Genomic DNA, 13,698 nt, shown 5'->3' with positions numbered 1-13,698 from the left:
CACTCCCAACTATCTTCAGCATTTCTAGCTCTTTGATATGCCTCCACATTTCCAAATAATGTTTGTATTGCTTTTTATCAATTAACATATTTAGATACTAATGAATGGCAAATGAGGACCTCAACTCAAATGTTGTTACTTTAACATCCCCAATTTATCTTGATTCCATCTTGTCTACATCTCTAAAGCTACTCCTCTCATCCTAACAGGCCATTATACACTAAAGTAGGTCCCTAAGTGGAGAGCTAGAGAGTAGAGAGCCACTCTTGCTACTACTATTATCCATTTTCTACACAGCAGCTAGAACAATCTTATGGAAGGCAAATCAGATTATGCAATTCTCTGGTGTAAAAACTTCCAATGGCATCCTGCTGTGTTTGGAATTAAACCCCAAATGCTTTCCATAGCCCTCAAGGCTGTAGATCAAAGGAGGTTCCCTGGCCATCTCTTCAATCTCATGTCAACCCAGCTTCCCCCTCGCTATGCTTCAGCTATATTTGTCGCCTTCAGTTCTTCACACGTAACAAACCTTTTCTTACCTTAGGGCCTTTGCACTTGTTCTCCTTCCTACTCTTCTTGTGGTTCTTGCCACACTAGGCTCTACCTCACTCTTCCAGTTATAGCTCAAAGAGGCCTCCTCTGACCACCCCACTGCTCTTCCCATCTGAGTATGTCTTTTTTTTTTTTTTTTTTTTTCCGGTACGCGGGCCTCTCACTGTTGTGGCCTCTCCCATTGCGGAGCACAGGCTCCGGACGCGCAGGCTCAGAGGCCATGGCTCACGGGCCCAGCCGCTCTGCGGCATGTGAGATCTTCCCGGACCGGGGCCCTGCATCGGCAGGTGGACTCTCAACCACTGCGCCACCAAGGAAGCCCTGAGTATGTCTCTCTTTACTCTGACAGTACACTATCTCTCTCTCCTTTATAGAGCCCATCCCAGCTTGTAAGCTTATTTCCTCATTCATCTCTCTTCTTCTCCTTTCCCAAACTAGAATGTCAATTCCAAGTAAGAAAAACCCTTGTCCATCTTAACACTATTTTGAATGTAACTAGCCCTAGGATAGGTATATAAAGCCCATACAAGAAATACTTGGATTAATTCTGCCATCTGTGGACTAAATATAAATTTAACTAGCTCGCTAAAGTATATATTGTACCCAGCAGGAGTGGGATAGTAAATAATGGCCCTTGAAATCTCATAAGGCATGAGTTAACTGACCAACTTCCTAGTCAGTTATTAGAAAATCTGTCTATATCCAGTTTGGAAGACTTTAGTGGGTCTGGTTTCTCCTTGTCAATCTGGACTTGTTTCTTAGCAACAGTTGAGACTCTGTCCATCCCCGTTGTTCTCTGCTTTAGCCTCAAAGCAAACAAGAGAAAAAGTAGGCAAGGCAGTTTGCAGTTTGCCATTTAGTAATATTCCAGACACATACTGCATTCCAATCCTAGTGGCTATTGATAGACAATGTGAAGGATCATCACACTTTTGTGAAGCATGAGAGGGGATGGGAAGTGGAAAATATTTTGGAAGGAGCTGAGGAATTAGAGTCCTTAATATCATTTGTTCTTCCTTGAGAGTCCTATTCCTATTACTAAAATTTCACTTTCTGGTATTCAATGTCAAAACTTTAGTGTTAGAAACAGGTGGCAAAAAAACCAAAAAAATATTGTTGCCATTCAATGAGCCCCTTGAGTAATCTCTTGATCTAGTTGTATATTCTCAGCCCAAAGGCAAATTGGCTTCCAATAATTGCTAAATCAAATTTGCTAAATTTGGCGCAACCCGTTCCAATCTACCTTCACCTAGGAACTCTGTTTAGAATTCCTCTTTTCCAACATACTTTTCAAAACTCCACACATAGAAACCAATGCATTCAATATTTTTTATATTTGGCTACCAAGATCTCTAGGCCCTACCTCAATGACTACATTAGTCTGAGTTCTGAGACAATACTGGAGAAAGCCTGGGTAAAAGATTCACTACTGCACAACAGAAGCTAACAGGTTCCCATCTTAAGGCAGGAAAGTCTTTATTGCCAGCAGCCCCACCTCGATTCAGTCAGTTTTAGTTTCTCTGAGCTTTGTTATTTGCATTCCCATTCATAGTCAAACTAGCACAGGACATTCAGTTGCAACTGGCTGATCCACTTAGTAAAAGACATGAAATTTTATTATAAGGATAAATTATGATAAATAATTCAAAGATAGGGAGCAGACTACCCTTCTCAAGGGACTGAGCTCAGGAACTGGAAAGCTATCAGGAACCAGGAACCAAGGCAGCTATTATACATGTGTCTGATATGTCAGCACTTCATGAAAATACAGACTGGATTCAAACTGCCCAGGTTTTATTTTAGCTTCCAAAAAGAAAAAGAGAGAGAAAGAAAAGAAAAATATTTTAGCTTCAGCGCTTCAGCACTTATTTTTAGTCAAGCTTCTCAGTTTCCTTACCTGTAGAGATAACAGTACCAATCTCATAGAGTTGTAACATTTATAACACTGAGTGATACAGTAAGTAATCTGAGATTATTCTTGTTTTTGCAACACAACTCTGACTCTCCATGTGCTGCTTCCAAACAAAGTACCCTGGGCTAACTTTATGTTTCTCAGGAAAAGATCAGCTGTCTGATGAACTTTCCAATTTTAAATTCTCAGAACAATCTGATTGGTCCAGATAGGGTTCAGTTGTTCATCCTGGCTAAAGCTAGGATAGTGTTCCTATGAAACCTTTCGCAAACATAAATGAGGTAAAGCAAAGAAGCAATTACCTTAGGACACATCTTGCTAAAGGATGCACAAAATAAATGGAGATAAAGCACTGATGCTCACACAGTTCAAAGCATGATGGCTTGATGTTGAGAGGCTGAGTGTAGTTCCCAGGGAAGGAGCTTGGAAGTGCCACTCTTGCTGCTCAGGGCACATGCCACCTGTTACAACGGCTCACTGCAAAACAAATGCTGAATGCTATTTTCGCTTTTCATCTTATTTTGTAAAAACAAAAGTCCTCTTCGGATTTCTTTTGTTTAGTGAAAACAGGTACTAAGGTATGTTTTTCATAAAAGTGAAGTGGCATAAAGTGAACTTTTGAAAAAGGGATACCTATACATATATAGCTGCTGAGGCCCACCCTAAATGTGTCTGGATATTCCTCAGTGGTGGGGGATCATGAATCAAGGCTGAATTTTTTTTTAAGAATTTTTTTATACTTCTCACAACTCACTGATCTTCTATTCTTCCATAATCACAAACATAAGGTCCCAATTTAAGGACTTGCCCAAAGTCATATGGTAATAATGGATGAAGGTGTGGTTCAAAACTAGGTCTGACTCCAAATCCAAAATTTACTTTCACTATACAATGCACTAGAGTTGTTTTTATCTGTTGAGAACATGTTAGGTAGCCAACCCTTTATTTAACCAAGTCCTTAAGATACAAGATTTCAAGTAGTTCAAAATTAGGTTTCCTGATTTTTTTCATAATTTTTAATTTTTAAAAATTGGGGTACGGCATATGTAAAGTTCACAAAATTTAAATCACATCTTATGGAAAAACCCAAACAAACTTTTTGGCCTACCCAATACAAAATGAATTGGTTTCTGTCTATTTCACTCAACAAATACCTATGAGATCCATCCATATTATTGTGTGTAGCAGTTTATTCATTTTTATCGCTGGGTAATATTCCATTGTAAGAATATATTTCACTTTGTTCCTATTTGAGGTCATAATGAATCAAACTACTATGGATATTTGTATACAAGACTTTTAGAAGACACCTGCACTCATTTTCTTGGATTTACACTCAGGAGAGAAACTGCTGAATTACAGGCCTGAATTCAGCTGTAATGGATACTATTAATTTCTCAAAGTGACTGCAATCAATGTACACCCCCACCAGCAATAAGAGTTTCAGTTGCACTATATTTTTTAAACTAGGAAAATAATGTAATCAGTCTATTGTGCTAGTCACACTTCATAGTTCTATAAATTTATTTTATTTGAGGCTCTTTTGTTGCTGGTTATAAGGCTAAGTTGTTACGTGGAGCTAAGTTGTTAGGTAGATCTTCATTCATTAGCACTCTTACTAAACTGTAAGCCCCACCCGTTAAGACTTTACTAAAAAATACTACTTAGCTTGCCATCCTATTTTATAGCAGGGTTTCTCAACAGTGACATTATTGTCATTTTGGGCCAGATAATTCTTTGATGTGGGGGGCTGTCCAGTGCACTGTAGTATCTTTAGCAGTATCCCTAGACTTTACCCACTGTATGTCAGCAGCTCCAACCCTTTCCCATTCATTGTGACTACCAAAAATGTTTCCATATTTTGTCAAATGTCCCAAGAGGCAAAATCTCCCCGTTAATAACCACCGTTTTCAAAATAAGTGACCTGGCCTCTCTCTACTTCATCTAAACTAAATGTTGAGTCAATGCAGTGTTAACATGATGATGTCCATAGCTTTTTTTTTTTTTTTTTTTTTTTTTGCTGTACGCGGGCCTCTCACTGCTGTGGCCTCTCCCGTTGCGGAGCACAGGCTCCGGACACACAGGCTCCGCGGCCATGGCTCGCGGGCCCAGCCGCTCCGCGGCATGTGGGATCTTCCGGGATAGGGGCACGAACCCGTGTCCCCTGCATCGGCAGGCGGACTCTCAACCACTGCGCCACCAGGGAAGCCCGATGTCCATAGCTTTTAAATGTCAGTGGCACATTAGAATCATCATTTAAAAAGCGTTTAAAGAATGCATATGCCCAGGCCCCTTCTCAGAACAATGGAATGGAATCCCTTGAAGTAGGGCTTCAGCATTTTTATCGTGAAGTTCCTCAGGTATTTCTAAATTTTGGCACAGTTCAGAACTTTCTTCACAGATTACTTTTCCCATGAATATATGCTTTAAAATAGATTTCTACCAACAACTTTTCAAACATTAGTAGAGCATGAGGCATGTATTTGGGGAGTAGAAGGCTCACAGAAACTCTCAAATCACAGCAATTAAGTGGCCACCTATAGCCTATAACTATAAACAGTGGTTATCTAGTGTTCAGTTCCTGATTGAAAAAAAAATTCTATTTTTTCCCCAAATTACTTTGAAATGTTCATGTATTTTCTTTTTGAATGATTATTATGTGGTAATCCTTCCGGCTAATTCTTGTAGCCAACTCATATTCACTGTCTCTCTCATAATGACATTTTCCATTGTCTTTGAAACACTCTAAATCTTTCACCTAAATAAAATCCACAAAAGCCAGCAATTAAAAAAAAAAAAAACATATTCCCTCCCAAGTCAAAGTCAAATCACCTAAATGAGAAATTTAGACTCAGATTCCACTTTTTTCATTTATCACGTTCTACTCCAGTCTGGCTTCTAGCCCTATTATTCCAACAAAATAGTTCTTGCTAAGGTAACTGATGACCATCATGTTACTAAATCCAGTGGCTATTATTCAGGCCTTATTTCACCATAGCACTGGACACTATTCACCACTCCTTCCTTGAAGCACTCAGACCTTTGTCCTCTATTGCACAACACCCTTCTGATATCGCAACTCATCCAGCTAATCTTCCTCTACCTAGCCAAAAATTAATTGAATTTCTTCACTGTACACTCCTAGACTGTCTTCCAAGCCTATTTCACATATACTAAAGATTTTAATTTCCCCCTACACACTTAACAGTTTTTATTTTCAGTCTAGATCTCCCTTCTCAGGTCCAGACTTCTATCCAAAAGCTTCTTGGATGACTCAATGACATGAGAAACTCTAAATTCTAAACTAAATCTATCATTTTCACACCTACCCATTTCCAAACATATTACCATTCAGTTCCATTCCATTGTATGTACAGCTTCCCTCCTTCTCCTAACCCTGAATCCAACTGCATCAACAAATCCTATGGACATTTCCTTCCAAATCTACTCTCTCTACTTCCATACTACTACCCTGGTTCATTAAAGTTATTTCTAATCTTTTAGCCTCCTAATTCAAGAATTTTGTGTCGACTTTGACCCACCTTTAATCCATTTTTGGAATTTACAGTTAAAATTTTCAATTTGTAAATCTCATCATTACCACCCAATTTAAAATCTGTCAAAGGTTTCCCTTTATTCCAGGCAAAGAACCTACTTCTTTACCTGGCCTTGGGTCCTGAATGGTCTGGCCACCATGCAGCTTCATCTTCCTCAGTTGTTGCTCCAGCAGTACTGTACTTCTTTTAGTCCCTTATAGAGTGACAATGTAATTTATCATCCAAACCAGAACACTTCTGAAAGTAAAAAAAGACCTATCCTTGGCAAACCGGGATGTAAGATGATATTATCTCTCTGGCCCCCGAATTTTTGCCATGTTGTTACCGTTTACCTGTTATGAAGCTCTTCACTTCCCTTTTATCTAATCCATGTTAAATTCTTAGTTCTCATGGTTTGCAGGGCAGAAATAGAGACACAGATGTAGAGTACAAACGTATGGACACCAAGTGGGGAAAGCGGGGGTGGGGGGTGCAGTGGGATGAATTGGGAGATTGGGATCGACATGTATATACTGATGTGTATAAAATAGATAAATAAGAACCTGCTGTATAAAAAAATAAAATTCAAAAAAAAATTCTCAGTTCTCAGATGTCACTTCCTTTAGGGAGACTTTTGGGACTAGGGTTCTGAACTATGAATTCTCACGGCACTATGTTTCTTCATACCATTTTTCTCAGTTATGATTTCCAAGTGTGATTGTTTCTTGCACTAGACTTTAACTCTTGAACGTGTCTGTGTTTGCGCTATTATAACCCTCCCTCCCCCACCCCTGTAGAATGCCTGGTATGCAATGTATTGAATAAATGTGGATATAATGCAATGGGAAACAGAGTCTGCTCAAGGAGCTCACAATGTAATACGGAAACAAATGCTTTATTACATTATAACGATATGCTGCATTTGCAGAATACAAAATTTCCTAAAAGGGAAATGAGAGAGCTGCATGACATGTCTCGTAAGGTTTTGGCACAATTTGTCAGTGTACTCAACAGCTATTGATTTACTTACACCTAAAATAAAATGATTCATAAGACAGATGGACTATATCCATTTACAGTGATACTGATACATTCCCAATGACCTGGAGAAATGTATGGCTGGAGTGTCAAGTGTCTGCTAGGAATGATGGGATGCAATGGTGGAATCAGATTGTGAATGAAGTAATTAAAACATTATGTATGCAAATATATGTGGTACACTTAAACATATGTATTTGAAGCAGGGGAGTGATATCACTAGATTTCAAATCTGAAGGAAGCCTATAGGGTGGAAGGAAAGGTGTAGGGAATAGAACCTAAGTAAACAAAGTAGTGAGGATTAAGGAGAAAGGCTGAAGACAACATACATGAGGTAAAGTGGACAGTAAACAAAGGATTTGGGGGAGAGGAAGGAATGATACAGCATCAAGGCACCAATCTGATATTTTGAGGTTAGCTACTTAAACAACATTCTTCCCCATCTGCACACTTAATTTTTAAGTGGAATCTTTGTATCCACTTCAATACCTATTAGATATTTTTTTTGCTCTATAGTTTTTTATTTTTATTTTTTCCTATTAGATTTTATACACAGTTGCTTCTTAGTATCATCTCTAAGAGCTTTATATTTGAAATTTTACTTACTATGATTTAAGAATTTATCAGTAAAAATCTCCAAATACAGTGGCCATAAACAAGGTGGACGAGCTGTTGGTGGTTATCAGAACAATCTAGTTTTTCCAAACACTGCTTAGAACCTAGAAATTGTGCATTTCAGAAAGGGAGTGTCCAGCATGTGTAATTAGGAAAAACTTTCCAAGGTGACTGACTCCTGTCCCTGACCAACACTGGGAACCACAGCTACTCTCCTATAATTTTTAAGATCAAGAAAATAGAAAATGTACAGTAAATTTTCACTATAAGGTGACTTGGGATTTCATGGGTTCTGTTTATAGCAGACTTTGTAAATTTAACTATCATATTTGGAGGACTCTTTCTCTGTTTGGCAAAAACCCGGGAAATGATGTCATAGATTGAGATTCTAGAGTATTTTAACACTGTCCTGATTGTTTTAGCAGCTTTTTGTATACAAATCCTCTAGGCAACAAGAACATAATTATGGAATTAAAATCCTAACTTGGCATCCAAAATGTTAACAGAAAAGCAAGAGTTGTTACTGTCTTTATGCTGCACATCTCACAATTCTGGGTAAGTGGTTTTCAATCTATTCCCACCTAAGGATACCCATTGGTAACTAGTCCTAGTAGAGCATGTCAGAATTAAGAACCTATAAAGTGCTGTCCCAGATTTTGTAAAAGTAATATTCTTTCCAAAGAATATGAAATTTCCCAAATGGAAAATCAGATAGTAATAAAGACCTCCTGGTTGATGTTAATTTTCAGGGATTTTTGCTATTCATGTGTTCAGATTATTTACTGTTTGTCTATTGTTTTCAGTAGACTTTTCAAAAAGTAGACATACAGTTTGTTTAAACAAAGTGAAACTGAGAATTTAACTATGCAGATAAAATATGGTCAAAAAATATTTTTGTCTTATTTATCAACTGACTTTTAAAAAACTGAACTGGTAAGATTTTTCAGTTTTCCACTTACCTTGTATTTCTCCACAGTCTCAATAGTCATTCTAAAATCCTGTGAAGTCATAAAGTATATTATAATTTTACCAGAAATATAAGTCTCCAAGGTTCAATACATTATTACAAATTTGGCAAGTTTTTTTTTTGGTCTGCAAAAAAAGTGTCTCAAAATTATACGTAGCATATCACAACGAAACAGCAACTCAGTTTAAAAAGGTGCTTTCAAAAAACATATAAAACATTAAGTCAATACAGTAATCATTTTTTGGTGAGGTAACAAAATGCAATATGGTTATAACTGAAGTCTTTATTATCTGAATCACACTTCTGATTACAAAATTCTTTACCTGCCATGTTTTCCTCGGGTTTTTATTTTTTACTTACCACTCTAGTAATCCAAGAAATAATTAGTCCGAGGAACAGGAAGTTCCTATTATCAAGGCACCTTATCGTAATTTTAAAGCACAGTATTAAAAATTAGCACTTAGTTTCTAAGGACTTCAGAGATGGATATTTGAGTGATCTTTTTATTCCTCACAACCCAGAATTATAGCTAGTTAATAACTAGGATAAAAAAAGAGGCTGAGCATAGATCATTTTGCAAACTATGGTGGTGTTTCATTTTGTTTCACTATTCATTGACCACAGACATACACATAGTTTTCGAGAGACTGTGTCTACCTGTTTGCCTTCCCCTACTCCCCAAGGGTGAGTATACCTTTCCATATAATAAATACGTATTTGGTGTTATGTTTGGAGATCTTTTTGAGAGCTCGGAACAAACTGTTTAAACAGACATTAGACTAAAACTTGAATATTTCCCACATGTGAAAATAATTATTTTGGGAATGAAGCTACCGCATTCAAACTCATTTGACTTGGAAGGCAGTCCTTTACATCAGATCAAATAACTGAAGAATGGGATTAGAAAGTTTCAGAAATTATCATTAACCTGGGCTGACTCAAGACTGATCTGTGGAAGAGAAAAATGATGAAGTGTAAAATAATTCTGACTTTAAAAAATGGTTTAAAGGAGAGAAGCGGAACACTCCCGTTCTCGAAAAGATAGTGTTTCTTTGGACAGATCTAAAAGGTTGTAATTGAGGCCCGCAGTTACAGTTATGAAAGAAACCGTCAACTAAATTGCAGTACGTTAACCTGCGACAGTTACTAACGTCTCTCGCGTTGCATTTTTTGTAGTGATTTGGCACCGCACCCTCCATCAGCCCTTCAGGAAGCGACCTGGAAACGTTCTACACGTTTTTTTCCTGAACCGGTCACGGGCTACCCACAAATGAATCAAGAAGGGTCACAGGGTGTCAACAACTCGGTCTCTGTTTTCTCTCCGCCTCCTCAGGTGCCCGGCTCGCACCTCCCTTAGGGAGCCTTTGTCTCAGGTCGCCTAAGCGTAGGAGGCGGCGGGAGGTGACCACAGTGGCCCAACAGTTGGGTTCCCAGGCTGCCTGGTGTGACGCAGCATCCCCCTCCCCCCCTCTCCAGACAGGCGCTCAGACCCGGCGCGGGGCCGAGGCCTGGGCTACCGACCCCACGTTCGACCCCGCCCCCTCGGCTTATCCAACACAGCCCTTCCGCGGCTCCCCAAGCCCCAGTCCTCAATACTCCCCACCTCCCTGTTTCCCTAGTTCCTTCTCGGGCTCTCGGTCGTGACGTCCTTACGCAACCGTCCCGAGTGACAGTAGCGTCCATACCCGCAAGGAGCGAGCCTGCAGCTCCCACTTCCCGGAATTCTACTCCGGGCCGCTAAGGGAGGGAGCCCGAGCAAGGCTCAACGGCCCACAACGGTAGCCAGAGTCCAGCAGCCTCTGCGCGGCCGGCGTGCGCGTTCCCATCAATGCGCGTGCGCGCACTCGCCCTCCGCCCCGCCACAGCACCAATCGTTTTCTTCCTACGCCCCACGACTCCACAACGTAGCCCCTCCCACTGTCCGCGCGACAGTTGGTGGAGTTCGGCGTGCGCGCGCCCGCTTGCCCGCCTCGCGCCCAGTGGGGAAGGGGAGTGAGCCGAGAAGCTTACGTCGCGCGGGAGGCGGAGGCGACGGCTACCTCTGTGGCGGCGGCGGCGGCGGCGGCGGAGGCGCCTACGACGGAGACGGTTGCGCTCGCTCTCTCGGCGTCATGGCGGCTGCCGGGAGCCGATAAGCGGCGGGAGCGGGAGCGCGCGCGCGGCCGCGGTGAAGACGACGACTCGTTACTTCTTGCTTTTGCTGACCTCGCCGTTGGTGCTTTAATAATGTATTGATTGTTGGATCCGCTCCGCAGGGGATAGCGCGTTGGAGCCGTGGGCCGGGGCTTCCCCTTCTCCTCCGCGTCCTTCCCTTTCCCCCTCGCCCTCACGGACTCCTGCTTACCCCGAAACGCCCGGAGCCCGAGGACTCTCGGCGGCGGAGACCGCGGGCCCGGGCACAGGGGAGGCCGCCGATCGAGTTGGCTCTCTCCGTCCCGCGAAGCCTGCACGCCCGCCGGTAAGAAAGGGGTCGGCGGGCGGGTCAGGATGTGGCGGGGAGGACGGGAGCTGGCCAGGCGGAGGGCGGGGGCGGCGCGGTGCCCGGGCGGCGGCCCAGCGGCCGGGCGCTTGGCATAGGCCGGGGCGGTCTGAGAGGGCCGGCGGCGGCGGATGGGCTCGCCGCTCAGGGGGCGTGTGAGTGGCGAGAGCAGGCCGGCGCTGAAGAGCGCATCCTCTCTCCGGACGGGCGTGCAGCTGGCGGTCGAGCCCGGGCTTCCTCGGCCTGGGGCCGGCCGGGCCGCGAGGGGAAAGCTGCGAGACGCGAGCGGTGCGCTTGGCCGGTGCGTGGGTCCCGCCGCCACCCGGGCTCCCAGCACGTGGGGAGCGGCGGGGAGGGGGAGGGGGAGGGGGCAGCAGCCCGGGCGAGCCCGGGAGGGCGCGGGTTGGGTCTGTAGGAAGTTTGAGGCGGGAAGGGAGACTCCGGGACCGGGATGGAGGCCCTGGGAGGGATGGGGGGGGTGCGTCCGGGTGGCAGGCTGATTGGAGCGAAGCTGCGACGGACGGGGGAGGAAGGTTTCCAACCTCCTTTCGAGAACCGCTTGAAAACTTAGCAGGAGGAAAGCAACTGATAAAAGACGGGGCAAAGAAAAGGCGAATTGAAGAGGTTTAACGACTTAGGGAAGAATCATTGTTAAGACGCGTGAAAGGCAGGAGAGAGCTACGGGTGCTTGGAGCTTCAGAACTTACGGTTGTAAGGTTGTAAGAAGGGGCTCAGAAAGAGCACTTAACTCTGAGAAGGAAAATGAGGAGAAAGGAAGTTACAAACTACAGAGAAAGCCATTTTGAGGGGCGAAAGGGAGGTGAAAAGGAAAGAACGAAAAGAGGAGTGAACTTTCTCAATGAAGAGAGACTTTCGGGAGAGGCAGTTTGTTAGAGTACCTAGATTTTTAAGATCTAATTGTTTAATAGTTAATCTCTTTGGCTAGTTGGAATTAATATTTAACATTAGGAATAAATGTTGCGTGAAATAATTTTTAGATAACAGTTCTTGCTAAGTCTACTGGACTGTAGTTTTTGGAGAATTAAAATCCCGATCTAGATGCAGAGTTTGCTATGATTAAGTTGGCAGCAGCCTATTCCCCCCCCCCCCTTTTGTGGAATGGAAATAATCGTAGGAGTAAATTCTCTTTGCTGAGGTCGGAGGACAGCTCTGCTCTCAGTCGTCTGTCTCGGTACTTTCTGGCTGGGGAAGGATCTGACGTCTCCTTCCCCCGCTTCTTCCTCTCCCTCCCCTGCCAGAGATCTCCTTTGTTTATTAGTGGGTGGCTTGTAGGTGACTCTCCAGTGTTGTGCTGATATGTTGAAAGGTGGAAATGTTGTGTCTTGGTCCATGATTTCTGCCCCAAACCCCTTACTTAAAAGATCATAGTGTATATTCTGTTATCTTTTTCCCCCAGAGGAATCTGTGCATGTCCAAACTGGATATGTATACTGTATTATTTAAACTTAAAACTGCGTTATTGGTTTGCCTGTGAAAGGATACATTTATTTTGACCTGTACATTTTTTTGGCTAAGATTATATGATACACTTTTACTCTCCTCTTCTCATGTGAGCATTTTCAACACTTCCCCTTGCTCTGGTATACGAAGTCCTTCGTGATAGGAATTAGTGCTTGGTTAAGGTAACCTTTTTCCTCCTTAATTCATTTGTTTGGCCAAGTATCTAATAAGACTCTATTTTCTATTCTTGAAACGTATGTATATGTTATATACTACCATTTTGCTTTAGTTTTTGTCTATATTGTGTGGTATATACACACGGTTGCAATTAGTCTAAAAGTTCTATCACTCCACAAATATTTTAATTTTTTCTGTCAAAAATAAGCAGTGGTGTGCTAAATTCTAGTAAGTAGTCAAGAATGTAGTTAATAGAAGCCTAGGTATTTTGAGAAAAAGACCCCTACCCCTTCCTTACCACCTCTAATCTAACTGGCCTAGATAGATTTGTATAAGTTCCAAATAGAATTATTTATTTTTGTCTACAGGAAATTTTCTCACTTTCTTAATTTTTCTTTTTTTTAGGTGAGTCAAAAGGGTCCCAGGAAACCTGTGAATGTTGAAGAAAATTCATCTGTGAATTTTTGATATTCAAAGAGGAGTCAGTATTTATATTCATCTTTTAAACTGGGAAGATTTATATTTTATTTTAAAACTTCTTGATATTTACAATGAATGGACACAGTGATGAAGAAAGTGTTAGAAACAGTAGTGGAGAGTCAAGGTAAGTACTTTATTATCAAGTTTTTATTATGAAAACAGTTGAAAACTTATGTGACTCTTTTTAGTTTTTCTAATAGGTGGCAGAGTTTTCAGATTCAGATTCACTGTTAGCTCTCCAAACATTAAAAAGTTTCTAATAAATAAAGCTTTGTTGAAAATACAGAGTTTAATTATTTTTTTCCATTGAGATGCACAAAGAGAAATTTAAATATAGAAAGTTTGGGATACTTAAATCTCTTTGGAGGTTTATATTGTTTGGGTTAATAATTGAAACTAGAGCAAGTAAAGAAAAACATTTAAATTGATTTGACTGTTACTGCACTCTCCAAATAAAGGCAATAAGAATTTCTTTACTCAT

The 13,698-nt window shown here is 41.6% G+C and overlaps 1 protein-coding gene across 3 annotated transcripts in view; it reads left to right on the top strand.

The window, feature by feature from the left end:
• Nucleotides 1-8,685: 8,685 nt before the first annotated feature.
• The window catches only part of CHD1 (chromodomain helicase DNA binding protein 1), a 78,698-nt gene continuing 73,685 nt past the window's right edge, over nucleotides 8,686-13,698 (top strand). For 2 of the 3 annotated variants that reach the window (XM_081233748.1, XM_081233747.1), the window contains exons 1-2: nucleotides 8,687-11,078; nucleotides 13,143-13,341. In XM_081233748.1, the coding sequence (XP_081089874.1) occupies nucleotides 13,289-13,341 (53 nt within the window). In that variant the 5' untranslated portion in view covers nucleotides 8,687-11,078; nucleotides 13,143-13,288. Of the gene's footprint in view, nucleotides 11,079-13,142; nucleotides 13,342-13,698 lie in introns of all 3 variants that reach the window. The other variant, XM_081233746.1, reaches the window with a different exon arrangement.

The sequence above is a fragment of the Mesoplodon bidens genome, assembly GCF_964165515.1.
Source record: "Mesoplodon bidens genome assembly, chromosome: 4".
Taxonomy (NCBI): domain Eukaryota; kingdom Metazoa; phylum Chordata; class Mammalia; order Artiodactyla; family Ziphiidae; genus Mesoplodon; species Mesoplodon bidens.
Note: the sequence above shows the minus strand (reverse complement) of the source record. Positions and strands in the feature narration are given on the sequence as shown.